General features: G+C 40.3%; 1 protein-coding gene and 1 non-coding gene across 2 annotated transcripts in view; one reads left to right on the plus strand and one right to left on the minus strand.

Moving 5' to 3' along the window:
* Positions 1-20,128, minus strand: part of sema3h (sema domain, immunoglobulin domain (Ig), short basic domain, secreted, (semaphorin) 3H) — a 31,771-nt gene that overhangs the window by 5,133 nt on the left and 6,510 nt on the right. The window contains exons 2-4 of the mRNA XM_010767230.1: positions 11,985-12,139; positions 6,745-6,807; positions 5,813-5,932 (exon numbers count right to left, since the gene is read on the minus strand). Of these exons, the coding sequence (XP_010765532.1) occupies positions 5,813-5,932; positions 6,745-6,807; positions 11,985-12,139 (338 nt within the window). The remainder of the gene's footprint in view (positions 1-5,812; positions 5,933-6,744; positions 6,808-11,984; positions 12,140-20,128) is intronic.
* On the plus strand, positions 4,846-4,918 carry trnar-ccu (transfer RNA arginine (anticodon CCU)). The gene has a single exon. It is a non-coding gene; the product is annotated as a tRNA-Arg (tRNA).

Genomic DNA, 20,128 nt, shown 5'->3' on the forward strand with positions numbered 1-20,128 from the left:
TTAGTCTGCCACACACACACACACACACACACACACACACACACACACAAAATATGGGCGCCTAATTGAGGGTAACCAGGGTAAGTGAGGGGATTTGAAAATGTGTGAAGTCCAATCTTAAACCAGTCAGCACCACTAGCTCCTTTAAGCACCTCGTCTGAACCGTTCTGATCTCACACCACCTTTCATGGTATTAGCTGTTCCCTGACACACACACCAATACAAAATGAAGGAATTCCACATTCCACTCACACACATAAAATCACACATGATGTCTGATCCCACAACTACAAAGGTTTAAACCTCGCACCTCAAACTATAGCGGAAGAATATTAAGTACCATTAACCTATTTCTGACAAATTACATCCCACATGTTTTTCAATCATGTATCAGCTACTCTGGGGAGTAAAGGGGACACACTTGGACTCTAGAAAAACATTCACATTAAAGTGGACCTATCATGCTATTTTAGGCAATAGCATAGGTCTCAGATATGTAAAAATATATAAAAAACATGTCTATGAAGTGTTTTGCTCAAAATACCAAACAGATCACCCATTCTAGCCATGTCTCATATCCCTTTATTTCACTTCCTGTTTCAAAAGTGCTGATTTTGGGAATAAAGCTTTAAAAAAATTGATACAAAAAAAAATTGATAAAAAAATAAAAAGGAGGGGGCTGAGCTCATGCGGGACCCGGCAGCTACTGTCTAAACTAAATACTGCCGTGATGAAACGTCATATCANGGATTATCAAAGATTATTTCTGAAACAGTATGGAGCTCAAAGGCTTTCTCTCTTGCCGGTTATACCACAAGGTGAGTTCCTTTTTATTTCCTGCTTCTTCACACACATGCTCTGAGCAGTACAGGTTAGCTCTGATTGTTAGCGATGCTAATGTAAACATGCACCGACCATATGTGACCTGCTCTACCGAAATCAGTCGCATTGACCCAAAGACACGTTTTGAGTTGTATACACTGTTGTCTATATTCCTAGCTTTCTGATGATATCAGGATTGTTGTTGTACTCCAAATATTAAGCAAAATATGTCACATTAGGCGCGTTCACACCGGAGTACTTTTCCCCGTACTTTTCCCGTTTTGTTCCGTTAGTACTCCCCATATGTGAAGCCGCCATTGTATTTGCTGGCATTAGCATTATTAGCATTAGCCCCGCGCACCAACTGCCAAGGCACACNATTATGCCGTTACAAGCTTCAAAGTTGTATTTATCATCTGAATTTGAAGAAACAAGTTTAATATTCTGAAAGCCAAGACTTTGTTTATTTGAAATCAGATGAAAACAAACTGTAACTGACCCTGCCGTGTAATCTATGATTACAATACGCCTTACATTCATAATTTCAGCCGGATGGAGGGGGAGCTGCGCTGCGGAACATCAGAGTGGCGAGGGAGAGCTGTCTTCTTCCCTTAGTTTAAAAGCTTCAAAAATGTATTTATCGTGTGATTTTGGAAATAAAAGTTTCATATTCTGAAAGTCAAGACTTTGTTTATTTAAAATCAATCAAAACACCCGAACCCCAAAAAACTATTTTTTTTCGCAAATCCACGTTTATTCTGAAATGAGCCGTTGCGACTTCCGACTGATTTCGATAGAACGGATCACATATTACGTCCAGAACAGTCTGGCATTGTTTCTGATAGAAAAGTTTGTGATAGGGGCGTGGGTGTAAAGCCAGCATACATTTCCGATATTACTTCATATCGGACGCAAATCTGGATCAGCTCCGTTGTAGCCCCGTTTTTAGAGATTTGGGTACGGAGGAAAAGAGAGAGGGTTTTATTTCTGACGCTGCGTGAGTTCCCTGACACACCGGGGACACATATTTATGTATAAAAGACATCAAAAAGTGCATTTTGCATGATAGGTCCCCTTTAAATTTGATGTAAAAATGTCCCCCTCAAAATGTCTAAAGTGTCAGGTGGTGCCAAGAGTGCAGCCTGAAAAGGTACACTGTATATATTTTAGAAAGATGGCACAAGATGACCTTAGTCCATGTAGATATGGGCATGGGGGCAGACACCACACACATGATATTTCAGCTGCTGATAGGTAACTGTATAGGGGCTGGGAATCAGAACACACACACACACACACACACACACACACACACACACACACACACACAGAGAGACACACACACACACACACCACACACACACACAGGACAGTGGGTGGGTGGCAGGAACAGCATTGCTTCCTTTATTTGACTTTTTTCACGTTATTTATTCAAAACCTGTTTATATATTATAGATCATAGAAGAAAAAGCTTGAAACTAGCTTATAGGATAGCTAACTAAGGAGTTTCATCGTTTGAATGTGATAAAGGTGAAAAGGCCAGTTACATTTTGGGAAAGCCTGCACACATTTTAAGGCGCAGAAGGAGAGACTCAAAATAGTGATATCCAGATCAAGGTTTTTAATCTGCTAATACTGATCTGATACTTATAATATATAATAATATATTTAGCAAATAAACGTAAATGTCTTTCAAACATCATTCAACCAATTTGTAACGCAGGCTTTCCATTGAAAACGTTACCCTTCAGCCCATGCCAACTCTGAAAACATCACTACGCTGTCTTTTTATTGTTGTGCCATCTCTGATATACCCCTTTCCCAACGAAGTGGTTCGAACGGAAAATTAAGCGACGTAAACTGTAACGTCATGACGTGGCTCCTAAAGGGCTTTGGTTGGTGGAAAAGCAGACTGATGCGCAGTTGGCTCAACATTGCGAACCAATTATGAACTGAACCATCGCCAGTGCGGAACAAGCACGGAACTCATTTCAGTGGAAAAGGGGTAACAGTGGCTCAGACCCTGAGGGGCCATTGTGGACTAAAGCCTATAACCCTTATTGCAGCTGAATAGTCCAAAAATCAGCTACTGTCGTCTATTCCTTGACCTCTGTGTGAAACGTCACAGGGTCAAGGAATAGTGGATAGGAGAATTCAAAAGGACTTAGGAAAAGAGACTGTACTTTGAGAATCCGACTGCACTTACACTGTCCGACATTTTTATGATGCGCCAGCGGACGTCATAAATGTGCGTCTTGCTGTGGGGAAACTACAGTTTTCTATACAGCGGACTACATGAATGTATAATAAGAACGACAGACTACTGTAAACTCATCCAGAGACTCTGCACCGTGCTCTGATGCTGTTGCTGATGCTTTACGAACGTGGACAACAGAGAAACATATTCTTCATGAACGAGGTTGTGATTGAAATAAAAAAGGAAAGTGAAACTTATGCTCGTCACCCTCTCCCTCCGGTGCACATTAATACAAATGATCCCAATATGTATTATTGTATGAAAAGACCTTAAAATAAATACAAATGTATTTATTATAAACGTCAGTCCTTAACATCTATCGCTGTGTATATCACAATTCAAACATATTTTAAAAGTTTAACAAACCCCGCACAGCTCAGTAAAGACTGTGAAATGTTGACTTTATTATTTATCATTTCCGTAAAAACTAACTTTCATATTTCTCCTTTTGATCATAATACTGATGAACGTTCAAAACAAAGCACTTTGGCAACTTACCACATACGTTTTAAAATGCTTAATAAGCACTGTAACTTTCATGATATAATTTCTCGGTCATAATCGGTTGTTTCCGTGAATGGCCGAATGTTGTGTGACACTGTAAATGTTGCGGCCGCAAGGCATTGTGGGGCAGCATTTTCTCCTCTCCCTTCGTAAAGCGTGGTCCAGTGTTTCCTAAGCTAAAGGAGGTTATAAAGGAAGTTTCAAACCTCCTTTCCTATCCTCTAGAGCAGGGGTGTAAAACTCAATTTCATCGTGGGCCACATCAGCATTATGGTTGCACTCAAAGGGCCGGTTGTAACTTTAAAACTATATAAAAATACATATATAAATATATCATATATATAAAATAATGTATTATATTACATTATTGCCTCTGCATTGGATTATCGGATAAGGTAATAATAACTTCATGATTAACTACGACTGAAAGCAGAAGTCTAGGGAAAATAATTGCAAGTCTCTTCAGTGAGAATGTAACAAAATGATTTAAAAAGAAAAGCCAAATTCTGGGAAAAAAGTCACAATCAAAAAAAAGAAGTGACATTTTGAAAAAAAGAAGTGACATTTTGAAGAAAAAAAGTGACATTTAGGAGAAAAAAAGTCAAATTCTGAGAAAAAAGTCAAATTTGAGATGCATTGTGCTCCATGTAGGGGCAACGAGCCTCTGTAAATCGGCATGTAACCGTATAATTAACATATATATATATTCTTTGCAAGCTCTTGTGGGGCCACATAAAATGAAGTCGCGGGCTGGATTTGGCCCCCGGGCCTTGAGTTTGACACCCCTGATCGAGAGAATTCGAACGGCTCTTATCATGGCTGCTACTGAGTTACTTCCGAGTCATTTCACTCCGTAAAGCCCCTCTCACACTGTCCCAAAATTGACACCAGATGGACACATGATAAAGGAAATGTTCAAATTCGGCTCTGATCGTAGCAACATCGGGCCATTCGTGAGGGCATCTTAAGCCGTTGTATGACCGCCGGTGGAGTTTCTCAGGCTCCGGCAGCAACTTCGTGAGCGGTGGCAAAATCTTTGGCATGCCAAAAAATCGTGTCATCGGTGCCATCGAGCATTTTCTGCCTCACGAAGACAATACGAAGGAAACAAGAAGCTGCCCGATTGTCTTAGGAAGGCAACACGACTACGTGAAAACCTCGCAATTCCGTCGTGTAGCCATTGTATTATAGTACGATAACCCTTATAGCCACTTTGTAGTCAAACTCATTTTTGGTGAGACGCTAAAGATCTGGTGTGCAAAGCCCCAGTGGCCTAATGGATAAGGCACTGGCCTCCTAAGCCAGGGACTGTGGGTTCAAGTCCCATCTGGGGTGATTAACAGCTCATATTTACTCCATACTGTCAGCAAATAAGTATGAGTTACACCATGCAAATTGTAGCCTCAAGTTCCTGTTCCTAGCACCCAGTGTGGTCTTCCCATCTGCTTCAAGGTTCCAAGTGTTGTATGTTCTGAGGTGGTCTTCTGCATACCTTTGCTTTAACTTGTGGTTATTTGAGTTACTGATGCCTTTCTTGAACCAGTCTGGACATTCTCCTCTGACATCAACAAGGCATTTTCGCCCTGAGAACTGCCGCTCACTGGATATTTTCCCTTTTACGGACAATTCTCTTTATACCCTAGAGATGGTTGTGTGTGAAAATCCCAGTAGAACAGCACCAGGTCCTCTTGACCATGACCACATGCCTAAATGCATTGAGTTGCTGCCATGTGATTGGCTGATTAAATATTTGCGTTAACCACCAATTGAACAGGTGTACCTAATAAAGTGGCCAGTGAGTGGCCGTTTCTCAATGTCGAGTATACCTGCTGCAGAGCCACTATTTCAAGTATACTATGTCATTGAGTGACGCCGAATGCTGGGCATTTTACATGCATTTAAACAGTCCTTAGGTGCCACTCGATGACGTAGTATACTTGAAATAGTGGCTCTGCAGCAGGTTTACTCGACATTGAGAAACGGCCAGTGTATGTTAAGGCGCAGAAGGGGAGACTCAAACTATGGATCTCCACATCAAGTTTGTTTGGCTTCTGATACTGATCTGACATAATAATATATTTACCAACATTCTGAGTACTATAAATATGTATCTGGGAAACTGAAATTAAAGCTATTCTCTTCTAAATGTGACAGATGGACCACTTTCTAACTGGTGAAGTGTCTTCAGAAAGTAATTGTTTGTTTGTATATGTGGGCTTGCAGTATTACCTGTTGGAAGATGCTTGTAGCTATGAACGCACATCGGGGGTTGAAGGCGCCAGTGCCACAAACGTAGAGGTGGGTCTGATTAAAAGGCTGCAGAACTCTCAGGAAGTTAGCACACTCCAACTGGACAGAGAGAGAAACACACATTGAGAGGGAACAATGTGAGTATGAAGAAATTATATTTGTAAATGCTTTATTACATATATGAGTAAGTGATTACTTTATATGAATTTGTTGCATTTCTATCAGCAAGTAACAATATTGGGAAAGTAGTAACAAAACGAGCCTGGTTGAATTATATTGAAATAACATAATGGAGGGTAGGATCTGTTGGGGATGTGACAAGTTTGCTATGAAAAAAGGTGGCTACACCAAACAAAAAGTAAGATTTGATTTCTTGATAAGCATCACCTGTCTTTTTCTTCTCTGTCAAAGTCTTTCCATTTAGTCCCGGACATGTTTTGTCGTCTGAATAAATGTAGCTAACCTGAATCTTGATAACTTTGCCAGGATCAGAGCTGTCTTGCCTGTTTATTGTTGTCAAATGAATCAGATGCATTCAGCTTTAGTTCCGCTCCAGATTGTAATCTACCATGCCACTGTCTTGCTTTATTGATACTGATCTCTTCACTGTTTTTTTTACGTGAGAGTATATCATTGAATATAAGAAAAAAAGATGTTAAACCTGATTTGAACTCTGATCCGAACAGATATATAAATGTTCACCTGCGTTTACGGCTACACACTGTGGTACATGTTGCTTTGCTTATGCAATCATACTGTTGTTGTGTGTGTGTGTGTGTGTGTGTGTGTGTGTGTGTGTGTGTGTGTGTGTGTGTGTGTGTGTGTGTGTGTGTGTGTGTGTGTGTGTGTGTGTGTGTGTGTGTGTGTGTGTGTGTGTGTGTGTGTGTGTGTGTGTGTTTGTGCTAAATCACCTCTGGATCCTTCCCAGCCATCAGACATTCTTGGACTCGCTCTGGACTGGCTGGCCAGTACAGCTACAGAGAGCGAGAGAGATAAAGAAAGAAAAAGAGGGGGAGAAAGATATTTAAAAACAGTGTTTGTTACTCACTCAACATTTTCCTGATAAAAATATGTCACCATTGTGCTCGAGGTGGGAACGAGGCAGCGAAACATGACTAATCTAGATTTTAAACAACATGAAGAGACGAGGCAGATTTGAATACCTCTTGGGAGGCAGCTTCAGGGAGGAGAATATAAAAAGTAACTGGCAGCAACGCCGAATCCAATGATGAGGCAAGCTGTCAGAGCGGCAGTGATGGTGGCAACATGACAAATACATCTATTGTTAGACTGTGGCTGCAGTGTTAGCTACAGCAACATGAGCACAATAATTCAACTGTTGTCCTTAGATGGGAAAAAGCTATCAGTTCATTTTCTTGTTTAATGAATAAGCAAGCCTCTGTCTAAATGTAAACCATTATCATTCATGTGAATACACAAGTGCTAGTTAGCAAATAGTTTTGTAACAGCAGTAAACTATGGCTGAGAGTGGCATTATAGCAGACTCCATTGTTAAAATGCTAATCAATCCTGCTTATAGACTTTGAGAGCACCTTTTCCAAATCTAAGGACCCAAACTGAATTTCAACTCCTCTTTCTATGTCATGTCAACTTGATTTTTTCTTTGCAACAAGTTTCCAGAATGTCTGATGTAAATTAAAGGTTTTTCTGACCTAATTTCTGAGAATGTAATTATGAATATTATGTTAAAAAGAACAGCAGTCTGGCTAGGTAATAAAAATGTGGGCTGATTTGTTTATGTTCAGCAATGTGCCCACACAGAAGCTAACATTCATGAGTCATGTCTTTTTCCAATCATGAGCCGTTCCACAGCAGACCAGTTCACTATACTTATAAAATCTGTATATTTTCATAATGTATGTAGGCTCTTTGCCCTGTGCATATCTGCCAACAAAATGACACTTTTCCAGAGGTTAAAAGAAAGAAAAATCTGTAATGCAGAAATGAGGTACGCAATGGAACCTGTCAGAAGTGCCCCGAAGCCACATATTCAGATGTTAACCTATTAAGGTATTTCGGGAAGGCATGAGACAGTGTTTATTCACTTTTTTCCAAACTGTCTGAATCCCTATGTCTGAATAAACAGGTTGTTCAGGAATCAGGTTACATTTGCTTCAGGCCTGTTTAGGTTTGGTCGTGTGTGTGTGTGTGTGTGTGTGTGTGTGTGTGTGTGTGTGTGTGTGTGTGTGTGTGTGTGTGTGTGTGTGTGTGTGTGTGTGTCTGTGTGTGTCTGTGTGTCTGTGTGTGTGTGTTTGCTTTTTTAATAGATTCATCCTGGGTTCAGTTAAGAGAATCACCAATGAAAGATATTATTTCTAATCAAAGTAAAGATTAGTTCACCAGTGGACTGATAAATAACAAAACTAGACGTACTAATGACATGTTTCCTTCAGTTGTTGTCTCTATTTCATAAAACTGCCTTGTTTGTGTCTATGTTAATGATAAGTATATATATTTATAAAATTCCCTGCTTTCATGTCAAGCGATTAGGGCAACAAATAATAGACAGGGCTTTGATAAAGAAAGAGAGAAAGTGAAAATATGGCTTCATGGGAAATGGCAGCTACATGACTAATCTAAATATTTCCCTGAGTCAGTCATTCATGCAAAGATTGAATTGATATGACAACTCATCGTTCTCACTTATCTCTACATACCATAACAACTGCAAAGTTCACTGAAGGAAATGCAGGAACTTAACTCTAAAATTAAAAGTGGCAATGAACAAATGAACTTCTCGAATATCATCATTAATACTCACAGGAATAAGATGTGATATGTGCGTGGATATTGGATCCAGAAAATGTAACATCAACTGTTTGAAAGGGACTAATGACAAATGATGGTGCTTTCAGGAAACAATTTATTCTGACCGTCCAGTAATGGCTCTCTGGTGTAGTCATTCCCGCAGAGCCGTTGGCAGAGCAGAGACGATCAGATTAGATTAGAGCCCACGTTTCCCCCTTATCTTCAAATACCACACACTGACTGGAACACGGACCACCACTAAAGGATTCTCACCAGGTAAGGACCCTGTGTAATGGAAATGTACCTCTCTGGGAAAAGCGTGCTGGTTGTCAGTTTATGCAAAATATAGAACTCACCGGGAGGAAAAATCTGAAGGTATAAAGGATTTTTATTAGAAATGACTCATTTAAAGAAAGAAAGAAAGAAAGAAAGTGGAAACAAAAGAAGTACGGAGAATGAATAAAGAATAAATATGCAACAAAAGCCACAAACACACACTCAAACCCTCGGTGACCCTTTGTGTACTGTGGGCTGCCAGCTGCACACTCACACAGAAGGAATGTCTTGAGGGTTTTTGGTCTGATCAAAGTAAAAATGCAACTGAAGGCAACCGCGTCACGTTTGGCTCTCTGCCCTGCAATGGGATGAATCGGAAGATCTGGTTACGTGTCCATCTCTCGGTGCCAAAATCAGTTCTATTGAGTCAGTAAGACTGCACATATATAAAAAGTACGTGTAAGGTTTAAATCATGAAAAGAAAGCAATACATAAGTAGGAATGAAGTGGCCTCAAGCTGCACTGATAAGGAGCTCTGGGTGTCAGTAGCAGAGAAAACAAACAGGAATGTGGAGAATATGGCACTGTGAGTGGTTTGAACACCACAAGGGAAGAACTGCACCGAGCTGGAACAGTATAAACAGACTATAAATACTGTATGTACAGATGTATGACTTTACAGCCAGCACACAGTTGAGTTACGAGTTTGATATGACTATCTATCTTTTGTTGGCCGGTTGCCTAGCTGAGTGGGTGGCTGGCCAGCTTGACTGCTGTCTGTCTGTCTGCTTCACTAGTAGTTTGTCTGCTTGCCAACCTGCCAGTTATCTGATAGCTTACGTGTACAACGGACAGATGAGGCTATTGATTTGAGTCTGCAGGGTTTTAAAAAAGCAGCACAGACGCTGTCCTTTCTGTAACCCTATATCGCAGACTGGTTGAAAAAAACGTCACCTTATCAGTCTACATTCAAAATCCTAGCTGCAGCATGAAGCTGGATACGGTAACAAACCTGTAACTTATATGTAACAGTTTGCATCCATATTTTATTTCCCTATGCAGCTATAAGATGCTCTGTTTTCACTAGGAATCATGGTTTTGGTCTTACACCCGGGTTGGACATGTTGTGTCATTTAAACCTTTGTCAAGCAGCACTGGAGGAACTAAGTGTGTAGCGACCATGTAAGGAGAATTGTACAGAGTTGGACACACATTAAACGGTTTGCTGTGGTACTTTGATTGGTGCTAAAGAAAATGTGGATTGTTGTCAAGTCAGTGGGGACAAAGTAAGGTCACGTCTCGCCATGAAAAAGAGTGGACCCAGCTCTGGAGTCGCATAGTTAGCTAATTAGCTTTCCTTTCTCTGGAGCAGTGGAAGCTAGGCAGAGGGGCTGTTAACATCTACCCAGAGTTTCTGCTGGCTAACAGTAAGCAAGCTACCTAGCAGCCTAGCTGGCTTGTTAGTTAACTTGCTAATTGGACCATGTTTTAACGCTTCACAGAAAATTATAGCAATGTGTTTTCCAATGCTGTGAGTGTGTGACTGACGCATAAAGTCAATTCATATCACTTATTTCCTCTGGCTTTGTATGTTTACTGCAAAACCTCACCTCTGTGAGTCCTTGACCGCTTTACAAGTCGCAATGGCTATGCAACACATAAAAATGGCCGCCGTTGTTATCATTATGCTATGTCGATTGAAATTAAAATGGTGGTTATGCTGTATTATTCTTATGGTAACAACACACATAAGGAATAGAGACTTGTGTCAGGGTGAGAACTTGACCATCTGAACTCCGAGAGGTCAGAGCAGAGGGTCCACCTCAGGGTTTTCCGGTTTATATCATGAAGCTGTATATGATTGTCAACATGGAAAAATCCTGGTCTTTAAACTTAAAACGAAATGGATAAATCCACTAAATCAGAAATGGCAAGTGAGCAGAAGCCCTCACTATTATAATAAATCAATAAAAAGGCTTCCACATGTCTGCTGTTTTTCTTTAAAGGTATAATAGTGGCCGGCAGAGGTAGGAATTTGGAAAATGTGAAACAAATTATTTGTTACTGGAACCCATTATCTTGTTATGTATTGGTCCGTTTTGGAAAGTGACAAATAATGAGACAACAAAAGAATGCTATGCTTCTTTGCTAGTAGCAGTTTTGGTTATATTTAAGCTTCAAAAGGCTTTAGTAGACCTCCATTGCCCTATGGAAATGTTTTTGCAATGAGTTGGCCTCAATTTTGTTTACACACATAAGGACGGGGACACACACACACACACACACACACACACACACAGATACATCTTGCCAATGGCGTCACAATATTCCAGCGATCAACGGGTTGCAGTAACGTGCCAAAATATGCAACAATGCGCTATGAAAGGCAGGGAAGAGGACGACTGAAAGCTAGTAAATGTGGATGTAAAAATGGATGGATTTATAATGCTTTTGCGGTTTTGCAAATGTTTTACGATAAAATAAATGCATTTGACATGCTTTGAGACCTCATGTTTGTACACAATGTGTTTTGGTGAGTAATATTGAATATAAACATCCCTTTTGTTTGTTTACAAGAAAAATCCACAGGGCACCTTTAAGTCCTACAACTAACACAGGCTTTTTAGGCTTTTGAAATCCCTCCAACTATCAGTGGATAAACTAAACAACACATGGTGGAGAGGCCAAGAAATAAATCCACATTTTGAAGATGTTTTATAGAACACAACACTGCAGCTTTTATGGAGAGGCCAAGTTGGAGCGAGGGACAGATTGTGTAATATACTACTAAACATTGTTTCTGTCTATGTGGAAAGTTATTTCTTCTTGATTAGAGTCAAAGAAGGTAAAAACCAGGAAGCAGGGGACTCAGGAAGAAACTGATTTCTGTAATAAGAGCAAGGAACTAGAGACAGATAGACGCTCAGAGGGGTGTGAGTTTCCTCTTTCTCATTTTAATCATAATTAGTCCCATCAAAGCCCTCACACATTCATTATCTGTGTTTATCTCCAAGCATTCATCAACAATCTTTGGCATGTGTGTAGTAATGCACCTTGCCGCAGGTGGTATGTGAAAATGAGTGTGTGTATGTCCTCCAGCTCTAACCTTGCGTGGGTTCTGCGTTATGTCATCCAGACTGGTAGACAGCAGGTTATCTTTCATGGCCACGTAGAGGCGCTTCCTGTCTTCGTCAGGCAGCAGATACTGCATGTCTCCGGCCACCAGGGGCAGCGTCAGCAGGCGGCCATTCTGGATCAGCTCTGATTAGGGAGAGGAAGACAAATGAAGGATTAGAATCGAAAATGTGCAAGGAAATCTGAAAGAAATTAACCATAAGCACTTCTTGTAGGCAGTTAGATTAGAAGACCAAGTAATGAGTTCCAAACTGCTTCTAGTATTTATGCGAAGTAAAAGTTTGCCAATTGACGTCTAATTCTGGCTTAATTTTAGCGAATAGAGTCAAGTCATCATAAAAATTGGAAATTTGGTTTACACACATGCTTGTATGGTGGCAAACAGGTGCAGACACGCTGCTTTGGCCAAAACACTTCCATTCACAGATCATTTGTTCACAATTCACAATCTTTACAAAAAGCACTACAGTGAGGACATACTATCATCAGTCCAGTGCAGTTATTTGGTACGGCCAGAGTTTGAAACGGACTAACTCTGTAAACAGTGACAGTTGGCCAACTTTATAATTCCCAAACGTCAACAATCGCTGCGGTCCCAGCTGTGTGCGTCCCTTTTTAGTGTCCCCGTTTCTGTTTAGTTTTGAGCTTCTTGGAATCTTTTTTTCTTTGCAGCAGTCTCAGATTTTACAGCGTTTTCATGAGGCAGCGTGTTACTCCTAATGGAAATGTTTTGCGCCGTTGTAATGCATTTCCACCTGTTGGCAAACGTATGCATGGATATGGAACAACAATTAATCCAAACATATTTTTTTAAAGATAAAGACAGCACCGAAGGCAAAGATTTGTTGCGAGAATTCTTTTTTATAACAGACAACCACCTAAACTTAGAAAATGGTCAAAGACTAACTTTCACAACACCCTCAATCTTCCTCACACACACTATTTGTTTGATTTATTTGTCTTATCATCACACTATACACACTCAGGTCAAACCAAAGTAGCTACAATCTCTTTTTGTGAATAATCAAACCTAGACACACTGTACCTAAACTACATCTCCAGACAGACAGTTTGATAACAAAGCACGCATCTTAAACGCTTTAAAATGATAAGAATGTTGCACCGTGTAAACTATGAGAACTATGAGAACTATGAGAACTATGAGAACACCACACGTCTCTCTGTCTTGTGTTAACTTTTATATTTTGACTGCCAAGTGTTCTTCAGTGGATCGGACTTGGCATGGCCTCACAAAGCTAAAAGCACAAACGTATAGGCTCTGAAGCAGAACCAGGCTTCACACGTTGGCAGCTCTAAATAGCAGTGAGAGGCAGACTGAGCTTATGAAACACGGTTTGAACTTCAAAACACCAAAAATTGGGCACATTATGTTAGTGAAACGCACGCAGCATTCTCCTGTTAAGCAACCTGGCCGTTCTGCTTTTAGCAAATGATACCAAAGGGACGAGAGGCAGAAGAGTTTCCACTTTGAGTGTATAAACCAGACCCAAAGGAGGAATGGGATATATGAGATAATAATACAGCTTGTAATTAAGATTAATTATTCCCCAATGTTGCCTTAGCACACCATTTTGGTTCACTCAAGGGAATATTTAAAGAACTTATTAATGATTTATCATCTTTCACTGCGGCAGCAAACTCAGCTCACTCTTATTAAAAAATATCATGTTTAGTTTTGTATCGTTCAAGTGGTGCTTCCTCCTCTGCAGTGCGAATCCCTCTCAAAAATATGGCATGTTTCCTCACGCAGATGAATCTGAACTGACACTAAGATCATCAGAATATGATCGGGTCAATAAAATCCCTTAAAATTCAATGACTTTCTATCAGTTGTAAGGATCCAAAGCAAACATAAACCTGTGATGGAAAGCTTAAAAATGTACTTTTCTGATAAAGCTTAAACTTCCATTTCTAATTAGCCAACACCATCCTGTTGTAGGACTATGGGTTATAAAATGGAAACTGCTAGTCACACTACCTCTTCCCCAGTATTTTAACAGCCTAACAAACAGAAATATCAAGTATTCATCCAATATAAATTGGTTGGCTGACACGCACTGTGGTTACCCCTTATTCTACATTATACCCACATATACGCTCCTCTCCGAATACATAGTCATTATCTTTAAAGCTGACTGAAGCAGATGTGGGCTCTCAGAATGAGGTAATGAATGACTCTGGATGTCTTCAACATTTTGCCGTATGATCTTGATTTGCTACATATCATGTTAGTGGACATGTGAGTTAGAAAAAGAAAAAAGAGTTTAGAAAAGATCAAGAGACTTATAGATGAAGGAAACTGGTTGAAGATTGACACTATGGGGAAGAGAAGGGAAACAGAAAAAGGGGAGAATGGAGAGGTTGAGAAGTGGGAACCTGTTGAGGTGCAGGAGATCGATTCGAAAGACTTAATAATAAATGAGACGACACTTCTGAGAAGGACCCTGAAAGGGTGACAGACTGGAACCAGATACAAGGATGGATGAAGACATGGCAGGAGAGACAGGGAGAGAGGGGTGAGATTCCACACTGAACATGCTTTTATCAGTTTGTACAAATATAATACTCAAGAACAAGACAGGGCCATGCTAAATTCTGGTCTTATCAAATAACCACATTGGACCATGGAGTGTTTTTTTGGGATTTTGAATGTAATCTGAATAAACGGCACAATAACCATGAAACAAGTAAAGGGTCAATTCAGCTAGTTCTTCTTGTTTATCTCGTTGCCTCGGTAACCCAAGTATTGATCTTTCTTCCTTTGGTAACTATGACAGAAAAACAATTGCAAAAAATGAAATTATCAATTGATCGTTTAGTCATTTTTGCCGGCAGATGGCCAGGGTTTTTTTTTAGGATCTACAATATGAATATTTTGTGCTTTTCTCTTTCTCACGTTAAATGTGTATCTTTCCGTTTTAGACTGCTAAACCATACATCACCTTGGACCTTTAGAAACTATGATGCTATTTTTTACTATCTTCTCACAATTTATGGACCAAACGATTAATTGAGAAAACAAACCGATAGATAGTACCCTCGTGTTTTGCATATTAAACTTCATATTCAGCCATCTCCTCACGTGCTTTTAACTGCCATGAGCACCGGACAAAGAGAATGTGGAAAGTCCATCATGCTTAACTCGTAAACAAGAACTTGAATCAGGACATTGGACCTGGTCCAACTTCATCAAAATGTCTAATAAGGTGGAGTGACAGGTCTGGAAAAACACTGCCCAATTAACAAGCTGCATGCTGGGAGCTCATGTGACTTTTATGTTATAGTTACTGGCTGGTATTTAATGTCAGCAATGTAATTAAGTGATCCGGACAGGACCAAATATTACTAGAGCAGTTTCACTTTTCCTTTGGTACAGAGAAAACTTAGTTGAACTTGTCCGATCTGATCCTTGTATCGCAATGCTGAAATAGTTTTTGAACATCTGTATTCTTCACTATGGACATAAAACAGCAAATCAATGCGAGAAGGGTACAATAAAAAAGCTAAAATCCCAAATAGGAGGAGGGAGAGATGTGGGGATAACAACAGGGCAGAGTGACAAGAAGATGAAAGCAGTCCGATGGGCGAAAACAGATACGAGATGAGAATAGGAAAAATGTCAAAACATGACACGATGACAGACAGATGAGAGGAAAAGGGAAGAGGAGAGGGGAGGAGGAGAGCGGAGTGAAAGGAAATCTTGATGGAGGAAATTAATAAAAATGGATGGATGATGATGAGGAGGAGCAGGAAGAGGAGGGATGGGAGAAGACAGGTGGAGATTGGGCAGGAAAGGTCAACAAGGATAGAAGCGAGAGCTCATGTGGAGAAGACAGGGCTGGGGGGGATGATGGGCATATGGGAGGATTGAGGAGGAAGTGAGAGACGAGGATGAAGGGGAAGAGTAGCCTAGAGCGGGAGGGGAAATGGCCCCGTAATAACAGAGGGAATAAGGATGGATAGAGAGGTGAATTGAGGAGGAAAAGGAGAGAGGCGGAAGAAAAAAGAGGCAAAAGTGAGAGGAAAAGACGATATGATGAAAGGGTGAGAAATGATGATTGGGAAGAGGACGGGTGAGAGAAAGAGGTGGGAAGACTAGGTGCTAGGAGAAGAGTAGAACAAAGTTCAGAGAAGAAGGGGAAATATGCAAGGCAGAAAAAGTCTGATGAAGGGGGAAGAAGAAGAGAAAGATGGCCCGATGCTGCAGACAGTAATAAGAGAAACAACATGCTGACAGTCGGGAGAAAACACAAGAGATGGATGAGCAGAGAGAAAATGAGGAGAGGAGAAAGCGAGAGGAAGACATGACTCAATGGAAATGGCGAGATAATTTGAAACAGTCACAGTAGGAGGAAAAGCTTTGCAGGCACAAAGTAGAAACCTATACTTTAGCTCAGTGGGAAATCCACGCTTATGAGCCACTGGGTATTTTGTGATTAATATTCAGCCGACGGTCAGAGAGGTAAACTGTTTTTGCCTCACACTGATCTTGCCTTCATTAATCACAGTGGGCGCATCAGCACAGCAGCATTATGCATTCAGGATTTCTGTTTGTTTGGTTTAAACGTTGCTTTTGTTCCAGAGTCACCACATCCCCACATGCTAGCAATGCATTTTAACAGCCAGATTGTATCATAATCAGCTGGAATGATGACCAAAACTATGGATTTAAACCCAAGTTGTCAACATTGTCTTTTTTGTATGTTCCAAGAACTTTTGTTGGTTATGACTTTTGAGTTATGACAACTACTTGCAACACAACACTCATTATCAACTGAACCAAATGTCCCAATGTTTTCCCATAACATGTCCCTATACCTTGATGACTTCCCTTATTGGCCTATTGTTACCACTACATTATTAGGTCTGACACAACCTTCTTGTTTGCAGTTGTATTTTTTTCTTGACTTACATAAGGGTACTTAAGGCAGAGTACAATTACCTTCGATTTTGTAAGTTTACAGAGAAGGATATTGACATCGGAATGATTAACATAAACCTATTTTCTGGTAAGCAATAATCTACAACATGTCCTGATGCATTTCCAGCCGCATAATTGAGACATTAGGATCATTTATTGAAGATGATGCCTGTTTCAAAGTAGTAGTACAGTGAAGTAGTAGTACAGTTCTACAGCTAGCTCGCAAAGTAAGCTGACATTTAAACAAACATCAATATCATGATGGACATTTGAGTGCCAAAAGTTATTATTATTATTATGTATTTATTTATTGCTTTTTTACCTATGCTATTTTTAACTCATGCGCGCCTCTTATTGTGTCACATTTCTGAAAGCTATGATTTAAAAAATGTCGACACTCATTCTGTTATGTGATTGCTTTAATTCCAAAAAATGGGACTTGTTCTTCAACAGTCGTCGATACCATTTTCCTCCTTACTCAAGGCTTCACTTTTTTCCAAACATGGTGTTGAATTGCAAACATCACACAAAGAAGTAAATACAACTTTGAAAACAGCACAAGGCAATGTCCCTTTCTGTTTCCTGACCATGTTTTCATGGGTACAGCTATTTGAATTCCAAGCATATCCTACTTAACTTCATAAGATGAAACTACATCCCAACGCCTATCAATAAAGACGTTTATACCCTCGTCTTCACAGGGAATCTAACCCTGGTGGAATTCATGCCTTGCTTTGCCTACTCAAGCATCAGGCACTTCATCTGAATTACAGTGTGTGCCACAAGAACGCCATGACCTTGCCTAATTCAATATAAAAGGAAGAGCTCAGCTTAATTGAATGTGAAACCACGTCTTCGGTGGAAACCCAAGTGACGTTCAGCAACTGTTAGCATCACGAGATCCTATTGGCTCCGACAGGCTGAAATCCAGCTCGCATCTTCATTTAAGAGTGCATTAAATCAGCATTATGGCATAAAGATGACACTCGGAACTAAGAGGGAACTAGGAGTTTCTTTGTAAACACATGCACACACATTTACAAAGATAGAAAGTGGGTGCAATGGTGAGTCAGCAGCACATGTTGAAGACTGAAACACATTTAGATTTAGCTTCCACACACACACATCACAACCTCCCAGTTTGTATACACCTCCTTTATCTATGTCACACCTTCACACATACGCAGAATTGTTCAGATTGTTGTTGTCTCCCATCTTGACCTCACAAAGATGAATGCCTCCTATTGAGTATAAAAACACACACATTCTTTCCCCCTGCCATGCTCGCACATACACACGCAAACCGGGATAAGTCGAGAAACACCAGCTGCACCCACCCCACCCTAACTCTTGGGACAGTTGCCTTGGAAACAGCAACCATGCCGACATAATTTTTTGATGGGGTATGTGTGGTGTGTCGAGGAGTGTCTCTTGGCATTGGCTCCATACCCCACCTTCTCTCACACACACACACACACACACACACACACACACACACACACACACACACACACACACACACACACACACACACACACACACACACACACACACACACACACACACACACACACACACACACACACACACACACACACACAGTTATGAAGGATTTGGCTCACACCACTCATCAACACTTTGGCTAAAACACAGAGGGCAGCTTAGAATAATGGAGTGTTTTTCCATGAGATCAAATATGTTAAGTTAACAGGAGAGCACACACACTTACGGTTACGCATTCAATTACACACACATTTCCAGATTAAAAAAGTGGCATCCGTGCCATGCTGCCTGGCTATCTTTCATGATCAACATTCAACAGGATATTAACACACGCCTGCCAAGACCAAATTAAATTGTTGCAAACATTAACCAAACACAGTCAGGAAAGGTCGAGCGTTTCACCTCACACAGTCACTTCTGTCTAAATACTTCTAGAAGTGTGAAAGTGTAAGTGCATTTTTTTCTAGCATTCATCCGTCTGTGTGTAATGTTGTTATCGACCCTGAGGCAATCTGTTTTTCCAACTCTGCAGCCTTTTCAAAATCTCTGAATTAAAAATTGATTTTTTGTTTTTAATGACTTCTCAGCTTCTGAATGCCTTTCAATTGCATTGAAAGCTGGAAGAAAAATCAGATACAAAAAAAGCGAGTTGTGGTACAGAGAGTACAAGACAGAATAACCAAAATCATTGGAAAAATCTATTTAATAATGCTGGAAAAGCTGGTTTAAGAATAAAGAGCAACTGTAATTATATTCTATGAAGAGGTTGTGTAAAACATGGTTACTTCTCTGCGCAGTGTTTCTTCAGAGCTTAATGTTGCAACACTTAAACTATCCTGTAGCCAGTATGTATTATTGCTACCTAAGTAAAAAAAATGTGGGTTTAACACAGACCACAACACTAAAACATTCCCCAAGATTTCTATACTTCCATTTCAAATTTCTAAAAGGGTACATTATGATGAATTTTAAAAGCAAAATATAAAGGTTTTAGTTTTACCTATTTTGTTGACTTAATTTGAGACTGTTAAAAAAGTATTTATGGTACGATGGATTCTAGTTGCTATGGGGAGAAATTGTAAGTCTAGGTAGGAGTGATGTGGAAAAAACGTTTTAATCTACTATGTCTTCTACAAAAGCAAATATGCTCATTCTGCCCACACACACACACACACACACACACACACACACACACACACACACACACACACACACACACACACACACACACACACACACACACACACACACAAACACGCACACTTGCAGCACACACACACGCCTGCTGAGTGCAGCCACTCTTATCAGCATCGAGTTGACAGCGGGGTCAACGAGGGTCATGACCTCTGATCCGAGCCAATTGGCCTCTGACTCCTGTCGGTTTAAATCAAAGACGGAAAAGGTTAAGACATAAAAGAACAGAAATTCTAAGACATAATCCTACTGCTATATGCACGCACATGCAGACACACACACGCTGAAATGTGTGTGAATGGTTCCTTTATAGCAGTGCATGGAGTCAGCCTGTCCATATTTGCCCCCTTGAGTTAGTTTATTTACTGTTTGTGCATTTATACGAGTGTGTGTGTGTGTGTGTGTGTGTGTGTGTGTGTGTGTGTGTGTGTGTGTGTGTGTGTGTGTGTGTGTGTGTGTGTGTGTGTGTGTGTGTG

The sequence above is a fragment of the Notothenia coriiceps genome, unplaced genomic scaffold (assembly GCF_000735185.1).
Source record: "Notothenia coriiceps isolate Sejong01 unplaced genomic scaffold, NC01 NC01_scaffold00004102, whole genome shotgun sequence".
NCBI classification, from domain to species: Eukaryota; Metazoa; Chordata; class Actinopteri; order Perciformes; family Nototheniidae; genus Notothenia; species Notothenia coriiceps.